Raw genomic sequence first — 9,062 nt, 5'->3', positions numbered from 1 at the left:
TACTGAAATCACGTGACAAGTACAATGCGGTCATCGAAGTGCTGTAAAGACTTGGATTATAATACGTAGGTCTATAGGTATTCTATAGGTATAATACAATACCAATTCGTGGTCTCCACATCCCGACCCCTTTAAACGAACTTTGGGCGTTTAACTGATTACAAAATAAATCAAATCAACCCAAATCTGCTCATCAATAATTAAAGACTTGAATATCGAAGTTATTAGTTTAACATTAAATCTAAGCGATATCGAACTCGCAAATAGTAATTAATTATCGATCTGAGTCACTTAATTAACTGTTTCTCGATATTTAATTGTTCATAGATGAATTCACGGATTAACCATTTAATTCTAATCGCCGTAATAACGATGGGATTTAGTTTAATGTACTTTCTAGAAGGATACATTTGACGATCGGTCTGACAAGTACGTTCCTTGCAGTCTTGATACGAACGGATCGAACTAAGTCGTCACGACCAGTGTGGACATCGACGATACGTCCTAGGGGCCATTCGGAGCGGTGAGTTTTTTCGTCAGCAACCAATACGATGTCTCCTTTCTTAATGTTACCAACGACGTCTTGATTCTTCTGTCTTTCTTGAAGTAAAGGGATGTACTCTCGTTGCCATCGCCAACCGAATTGGTCCGCAAGGTATTGTACATGGCGCCATCTTCTTCTCGAATATTGATCAACTGATGCGAATTCTCTGGGTGGAAGTTTGGATCCGCCACGCAGCAGCAGTAAATGGTTTGGTGTCAACGGTTCCAAATCGTCAGGGTCGCTGGTTACCGGAGTTATAGGTCGGCCGTTAACAATCGACTCGACTTCGCATATCAACGTTCTAAATTCCTCTTCATTAACTAGCTGCAATTTCATCACAAAACTGAGCGATTTTCGTATCGTTCTGATACAGCGCTCCCAGACTCCTCCCCAGTGCAAAGCGCTCGGAGGGTTGAACAACCATTCTACATCTTTCTGGAGTAGAGTCTCGTGGATTTTCTTCTGATTCCAAGCTTCAAATTCTCGTTTTAATTCTTTCGATCCACCTATAAAGTTGGTACCGTTATCGCATCTTATTTTATCCGGATATCCGCGACGCGACATGAATCTCCGTAATGCGTTGATGAAGGAGTCAGTTGACAGATTATCACAGACTTCTATATGAATTGCTCGGACGACCAGACATGTGAAAATACAACCATATCGCTTGACGACAGCTCGACCCCTCTTAATTTCGAACGGTCCGAAGAAGTCTAAACCGACGTTGGTAAATGGTGGCGCTGGTGTGATACGGTCGGCTGGTAATGGTGCCATTTTCTGCTGAACTGGTTTCCCTTTGACTTTCCTACAAGGTACACATCCGGAGATTATCTTTCGAACTGTAGAGTCGCCCTTGACTACCCAGAATCTTTTTCTTATTGTAGCAAGCGTGTATTGTCTACCTTCGTGAGCTGTACCGATGTGGTAATGACGAATTATAAGCTCTGTAACGTGACATAGCGTTGGTAGAATTATCGGATGCTTCTCTGACTCTGAAATAGGTGCGCTCTGTAATCGGCCTCCGATTCTCAATAAACCATCGACTTTGATTGGGTCCAGCTTTCTAATAGGACTTGATTTCTTCACGCTTCGGCGAATAGACTTCAATTGGTTTCTATCGGACGTCAGACTTTTCGTTCCTAGTATAGTTGAATATTCTTCAGGAAAATGGACATTCTGCGTAACTTTAAGTATTAAACGTTCACTCGCTCTTAGCTCGTCAACAGTAATTGGCCGAATTTCGATGAGGTTATCATACTTAACTTCTTTCTTATGACGATTGGATACAGCGAGCATCAATTTTTTCTTGTAACGAAGTAGCCAAGCAATTGTCTTTTTCAGCTTGAACCACGATGAAAACATCTGGAATAAGTCATGTAAAAAGTTCCTGTTTCCTTCATTTATAGAGTTTACAAGAATCTTCTCTTGTTTCACTTCGAGATTATCATCATTTTTCAACTGCAATAAATCATTCCCCGGCTGTTTAGGCCATTCAGACTTCGGCCTTCGTAGAAATTCAGGGCCATTTTTCCATTCTTCATTTTTCGAGAACGTATCAACATCTTGTCCTCTTGATGCACAATCTGCGACATTAGACTTCCCGTCAATAAAATTCCACTGAGTTGGAGTAGAGACGGATCGAATTAGTGCGATTCTATTGGCCACGAAAACTTTGAATCTCTTATCTTCGTTTTGAAGGTATTTTATCACGGCCATGCTGTCTGTCCAGTAATAGGATGGCTTGATGTCGATTTCTAGTTCTCTTCTTAGGATCATATCATTTCTTACGGACAATGTTGCTGCTGAAAGTTCCATTCGAGGAATTGTGACTGGCTTTAAGGGTGCTACTCGAGATTTTCCCATCATCAGAGACGTATGTATCTTACCACTTTCGTCTTCTTGACGAAGATAAGATACACAGCCATAACCATTCTCTGAAGCGTCGGTGAAGTGGTGAAGTTCTCTACTTATAATTCTGGAATTCCGTGGTTTGATGCATCGTTTGATTTCATATTGGCTCAATTTCGGCAAATCAGTGCACCATTTCTTCCAGATTTTCATCAAATCTTCGGGAAGTATATCATCCCAACCTAGCTTACGTCGAATCATCACTTGCATAAGGACTTTAATAGTCAATGTTACTGGCGCTGCCAATCCCAAGGGGTCGTAGCGAATTTTTTTTTCACACCAGGTCCGCCATTTTGTTTCTACGTGACATGCTATCACGTGATCTCAACATGTAAACACAATAACCACCGGTATACATAAAACACGTGTTCCTTATAAAACAGGAATAAGTTGAATAACGCACTAAGTAACAAAACGAAATAGGAGTCTAGAATATAATCCTTAATTATTGTGTTAATAAAATTGCGGAATTATGTGCTCAATTTTATTAATTATAATTCAGGCTGATGTAGACACCGCGCCGGTAGAAGACGCTGTCCTTAATTATGCCAGATCCAAAAAGCCCCAAGTCTAGACTTTTTGTGTCCTCCTTGTAAATAAAAAATTACATGGGGGAATATCCTCTTAGCCTCTGCAGGGAATGAAGTCTACGTCCTTTAGCTCCTTCTGAAGGGCCAAAAATAAATACAGGCCTATCCATAGGCGTCGCCAGGATTTTTTTAGGGGGTTCGAATATCGCCAATTGACGAACCTAGTAAGGCCCCTTTGACGAGGACCGAAGTCCCCTACGACGGGTTTGGGGGTTCTCCCCCTAGAAAATTTTGAAAATGAGGAGCGATTTAAAGCGTTTTCCCGCCACCTTGACTGATTACCTTGTGGAAAAAACACGAGTTTTTATATGGTAAAAAAATGAAGAAACCTAGCCAAAAAAAAGGGGTTTCGTTCGCACCCCCGAACCCCCCCCCCTCCTGGCGACGCCTATGTTCTCTGCTGCCACCAGACTTCACCACTCCACAAAATACGTTGACCACTGCATTAAAATCATCAAAGAGAGGAATAGGAGGATTTATGCGATGGCCAATGCAGCTGCAGGCATTTATAATCAACAATAACAACATATTTATCACAAATCAAACATTTATTTGCTAAACAAACAAGCCCAATCCTGGGCTACCACACAATTTGTCAAAGAAAATACATATTAATGAAAATGTAATACAAAATTAATTATTTATTTACAAATACTGGTAGGGATCAGCAGTATGACAGCCTCAGATTGTCATGAAGAGAGACAAATTATTATATTGAAATCTTTACATAATATACTAATACATAAGAAACTATTTTATATATTTTGATATTACAGCAGTTATGAATTCTTGAATTTTTACATTGTCACCACGCCTACGAAATGAAGTTATTTTTCTTGTGGGGTCTCAACAACTAAATCAGGGTGGCGTAGACATGGTAACAATGTTCAAATCCAAGAAATTTCACATAATGGAGGATTTCTCTCCTATTCAACTGAATTAAAGGAGACTTTTTAGCAATCCTTCTAACAGGTCTCATCAATTAATAAATATACATGAACTATTATAAGTTGAATTGAATTGAACTTATGACAATATGTGTGTTAACATAAATAGGCCTACATCTTTCTTTGCGCCTAATTATTCATTAGGTTGATTATTCTTACATAAATTTGCAGCATTTTTGGTTACTCTGTCTCTACTACGTACGACTACGTACGACTCTTACTCTTATTAGGCCATTTAGACCGGAGAGCATTCGAGATTAATCGTCACATTTGCACGACTGCTCTGTTGAACTGAATCATCATTCATGAACATGTAGACCGGAAATAAATCGGAGTTACGCATGCGCAACAAAGCACCGACCTGGTGTGAAAAAAAAATTCGCGGGGTCGTATATTGCACTCATAACGGAGAGTACACCGCGTCTCGTCCGAGTTTGACCGCCAGGCGTTGTTCGAAATCCAAGACAATCATTGTTCATATTCCACTGTACTCCGAGGGCGCGGTCTACTGGTAGAGATTCAAGGCAGAGGTTTTTCATCGCGGGTGCTCTCTCCTCTTCTAGTATTTCTTCAATTATAGCCCTTGAATTTGAAGCTATTTTGGTCAGTCGGAATCCGCCAAGCATTAGAAGATTAACAACTTCTTTGATCAAGCTTGATCCGATACTCTCTAATTCGACGGATTTAAGAAGATCGTCGACGTAAAAGTTCTTCATTACGGTTTCGGTTGCCATCTTACTGAAGTTATCTTGGTTATCAATCGCTGTTCTTCTTAATGCAAAGTTACATACGCTGGGAGAGGACGTAGCCCCAAATAGATGCACCTTCATGCGATATACGCTGGTATTTACCATGTCTTCGTCCGCCCACCATAGGAACCGTAGTGCATCTCTATGTTCTTTCACGACTTTAACCTGGTGGAACATAGCTTCCACGTCGCCAACAATAGCGAACGTTTCCTGACGAAATCTTAATAGTACACCAATCAGTGCGTTAGTTTGGTCTGGCCCGGAATACAGCTGGTTGTTCAGTGAAATTCCCGCGAAACTGGCTGAACAATCGAATACCACCCGTAGTTTCTTCTTCTGAGGATGGTAGACCGGGTGATGAGGTAGGTACCACTCTATTTCTGTAGAGTTAAGTTCATCTTCTGGAACCAATTCAGCGAAGTCTTTTACGAACAAGTCTTGTATGAACTTATGATAACCAACTTTTAGCTCTGAGTTGCTTATTAATCTTCGTTTCAACAAGGATAGCCTTTTTTTCTGCTAACCAACGATTATTCGGCAACTGAGGAGGAAGTGTCTTGAATGGAAGAGCCAACTCGTAATGACCATCGACGAGATGAACTGTGTCTTCCATAATTTTGAGTGCCCTTTTGTGACATAGCTTCTTCATTGTTGCCATCATTCTGGAATTCTCTGTTACAGAAGCTCTCGAACATCTCGGTTAGACTATTAGTTGACTGCTGATCCGTTAGGCTTAGGCCTTTGATGGAAAACGACTTCACTTTACGACCAACAACTCTTCCCAATGGACCATTTGTCACCCATCCAAATAGAGTGCGGACAGCGTATGGGCCACTGTTCTTGCTTGGAATAACTTCAATTGGTTCTAATGCTCTGTGGTTGTCGTTTCCGATCAATAAGTCGACGTCGCGGTTCTTTATTTCGTGGATCTTTACCCGATTAAGATGGCTCCATTTTGTGATATCTTCTTGCGTTGAAGCATCGGCTTTACTAGCAGGAATTTGGCTCGTAGAGAAGACCATCTTCAAATCGAGATGAATATCCTCGTCGATATCCGATATTTTCAATTTCAATAACTTTCTACTTGGAACCATTTGTGCACTTCCCATGGTAGTGAGATGGATTTCAGCGTTTGAACCAGTAACCCCAATTTCACTCATCAAACTCTCCGTGCAGAACGTTGCAGTTGAACCCGTGTCTAGTAACGCATTGACAGTTTCGTACCGATCTTCACCATGATATTTCACCTTGACTGGGATTATTGGCAACCCAACCTTGCCGTCTGACTTCACGGCTCCGTTCTTGGATCCTTGGTTAAGAGTAATTTGAGTACTACCAACTATTTCTGCCTTTACTTCAGTCGCGTCGTAACTAGAATTATCCGTCCCTTTGTGTACCAAGCTGTGATGTTTAAACCTGCATACACTGCATCTTTGTTTGCTATTACATTCTCTAGCTGTATGACGTGGAATTAAACAATTAAAGCAAAGTCCCTTGTCTTTAATCATCTTCACTTTCTCTTCATAGTTCATCGCCTTAAAATGACTGCATTCGTCTATACGATGTGGTCCTTCGCAGTTAAAGCATCTTAATGGTCTGCCGTCTCTTGTATTCGTCTGAGTATTCGAACTGTACGTTTGGGTTTTTAAACCAAAGTTTCTTTTTCCATGATGTGATTCCCTCGAATCTTTCTTCTCGAACGGGTTGAGGTCGCCGAAAATATGATTTTGTGCTACTCTAGCCTCTTTTTCGACGAAATCCGATATGTCTTTGAACGTGATCTCTCTTTCTTGCATTTCGTTGATAACGTCAGCCCTAGTTCGCCATCGTTTCCTTAAGTCATAAGGCAGTCTGCCTACTACCCTTCTTAAACAGTCCGGATTTTCTATTTTCGACAGAAATCCGACATCCTGAAGTGCATTGTGGCAGATAGACAGTTGGACTGAGTACTTCCGTAACCCATTTCGATCTTCGCTCTTCAATTGAGCTCCAGTGGTGATTTGGTTGACGTATGCCGCTGCAATTTTATATGGCTGACCATACCGTTTCCTCAGGGTATCCTTGGCGTTGGCGTACGCGTCTTCCGATGTGCTGAACATGAAGCGTCTCACTAGCTCGTTAACTTCGCCTTTGGTGTATTGGTTGAGATAGTATAAACGCGTTCTACTATCAGTGACCCTCGATTCGATGAGACTTTCAAAGGCTCGGATGAAATAATAGTACTCCATTGGGTCGCCGCTAAACAATGGTACGTCAGGGTTCGGTAACATAAGGGAATTCGCCGCGATTGACTGCTGAAACATCATTCGTTCGATTGCTTGCATCTGGTTCTGCGTTTGGCGCTGTTGTAGACTGACGAGATTTGTTAAACGTTGGACGGTAGTTTCACTAGGCGATTCTAGTGCAGGTTGCGGTATAGTAATAATGTGATCGATGTTCTTCAGAAAATCTTCGTGTATTTCATTTTCTTCTAGAAAACAGGCATCCTCGTCGTCGATCTCGGTTTGTTCGGTCAGAGATGACATCAGTTTTTTATGGCTGCTAATATATCTTTCCCATGCGACGACTAATTCTTCCCTATAAAGTTCGATTCTTTCGGAGTCGACGGTCTCCTCTTTGAGTAAAGTCTTAAGTTCGTACCGCTTTCTGGTTACGCTGGCCTTATAGCCGCGACGACTGTTTTTGAGTCCGGTAATGCTGGTAGGAGAGCTGGTATCGACCGGTGATGTCATAGTGTCGAACGCGTGATCTTCGATGATACGTGTCAATCGTGGGATCTCGTGTCAAACTGTAACGGCTGATATCCCGATGACGCGAGTGACAAGTTCTTTCTTGGTACAAATATGTTTATTTCAGTTTCAATACACTTTTATTGCGGAGTTCGATTCAGTTCTCCACGACTGGAGACGACCAGACGACAATATTCGCAATAATTCACTTCACGGTTTCTGTAAATACCAAATACAGTAATAAGTTGGAGCTAAAATGCTCCGAAATGGCCTACGAAAAAACTTAACCGGAAATGGAAGTTCTCCGAAACCGATATCAGTGGTAGGCTAGCTGATAAATATGACTAAATAACGACCGAGTGACATATCACTGGCCAGAATATGGACATTCAATTGAAAATGTTTAGTATGAACGAACGATTTGTACACACCGCTGGAAACGTATTTAATCCAGAACGCAGACAAATACGACGGAATTAGCCGGCAAAAGTATATTACTTAACCCGGCAAAAATGACGAAAATATTCAATAACTTATGATATTCAACAACTGAAATTAGCTGTAAATCTTACTGGAAATACGTATTAACGGAATGTGAAGACCACAGAATAATAATAAATTAAAGGTAAAACTTACGACACGTTATGATTCCGGGATAACAAAATTTACCAAGCAGCTCCTACCGCGACTTGCACGTAAAATGAACGAGGCAAGGGAAAAAGCTTCCGTTGTTACTGAAATCACGTGACAAGTACAATGCGGTCATCGAAGTGCTGTAAAGACTTGGATTATAATACGTAGGTCTATAGGTATTCTATAGGTATAATACAATACCAATTCGTGGTCTCCACAGGATTACTTGATGCAACAGATCAACAATTAGAAGATTTAAATAATATACTTTCTGATAAAGCAATAAGAGAAATTATTAGTATAAGAAATGAAGCTGATAAAATTGCGCATGATAAAAGTATAAGAGCTTTAAAAATTAGAACTTTAGAAGATGAATTATTTAAATCAAGAAAAGAATCAGAACAACTAAAATTAGATAGAGATAATAAAGTTATTGAAGAAATTGAATTTAAAAAAAGAACTGCATATTTAGAAAAAGAAATTGATGATTTAGAATATAACATAGAATTTCAGAAAGAAGAAATTGAATTATTAAAAAATCATATGATTATTGTATTAATAGATTAAAAGTTGTTGTTAAAGATTTAATAATTAAACCAAATTCTGAAATATCATTGAAAGATAGAATAAAATTATTATTTAAGTTTGAAGGAATCACAATTCTTTCAATTCTAACAGCAGTAACTATGGTATTTACAACAATAGGTTTAGCTATATCAAATGCTTTGAAATCTACTCCTACTCCCAATAAACCGGATAAACCCCCGAATGATAATAATTCTATACAAGATAAAGTTAAAGATGGTTTAAAGAAATTAGCAAAATATTTATGGGAACTATCTAAAAAATCTGCTGCAGCTTTACCAGGAATTATTGCATCAATTGTTGGTTTTATATTGAAATCTGCAGGAAACATTATTAACTTTGCTGCTGAACATATCATTTTATTTTTAACTACATTG

At 39.8% G+C, this 9,062-nt stretch overlaps 2 protein-coding genes across 2 annotated transcripts; both read right to left on the bottom strand.

Annotated features, from left to right (window-relative positions):
• Nucleotides 1-379: 379 nt before the first annotated feature.
• Nucleotides 380-2,662, bottom strand: LOC141904302 (uncharacterized). The gene has a single exon (XM_074792881.1). The coding sequence runs from the start codon at nt 2,660-2,662 to the stop codon at nt 380-382; it is 2,283 nt and encodes a 760-aa protein (XP_074648982.1).
• Nucleotides 2,663-4,224: 1,562 nt separating this feature from the next.
• Nucleotides 4,225-7,470, bottom strand: LOC141904301 (uncharacterized). The gene is made up of 3 exons (XM_074792880.1): nt 5,314-7,470; nt 4,406-5,185; nt 4,225-4,350 (listed from the first exon to the last, which is right to left on the bottom strand). The coding sequence occupies exons 1-3, from the start codon at nt 7,468-7,470 to the stop codon at nt 4,225-4,227; spliced, it is 3,063 nt and encodes a 1,020-aa protein (XP_074648981.1).
• Nucleotides 7,471-9,062: the final 1,592 nt, after the last annotated feature.

The sequence above is a fragment of the Tubulanus polymorphus genome, chromosome 4 (genome assembly GCF_964204645.1).
Source record: "Tubulanus polymorphus chromosome 4, tnTubPoly1.2, whole genome shotgun sequence".
Classification (NCBI taxonomy): domain Eukaryota; kingdom Metazoa; phylum Nemertea; class Palaeonemertea; order Tubulaniformes; family Tubulanidae; genus Tubulanus; species Tubulanus polymorphus.
Note: the sequence above shows the minus strand (reverse complement) of the source record. Positions and strands in the feature narration are given on the sequence as shown.

Bases quoted from the DNA above. Each gene is read 5' to 3' on its own strand.
- LOC141904302 (XM_074792881.1), bottom strand. From the start codon at position 2,662: ATGCAAGTGATGATTCGACGTAAGCTAGGTTGGGATGATATACTTCCC.
- LOC141904301 (XM_074792880.1), bottom strand. From the start codon at position 7,470: ATGACATCACCGGTCGATACCAGCTCTCCTACCAGCATTACCGGACTC. The intron at 5,186-5,313 runs GTTGGCTCTTCC...GGTTATCATAAG, and splicing joins CTCGTCGATGGTCATTACGA to TTCATACAAGACTTGTTCGT. The intron at 4,351-4,405 runs GTACTCTCCGTT...TTTTCACACCAG, and splicing joins AAACTCGGACGAGACGCGGT to GTCGGTGCTTTGTTGCGCAT.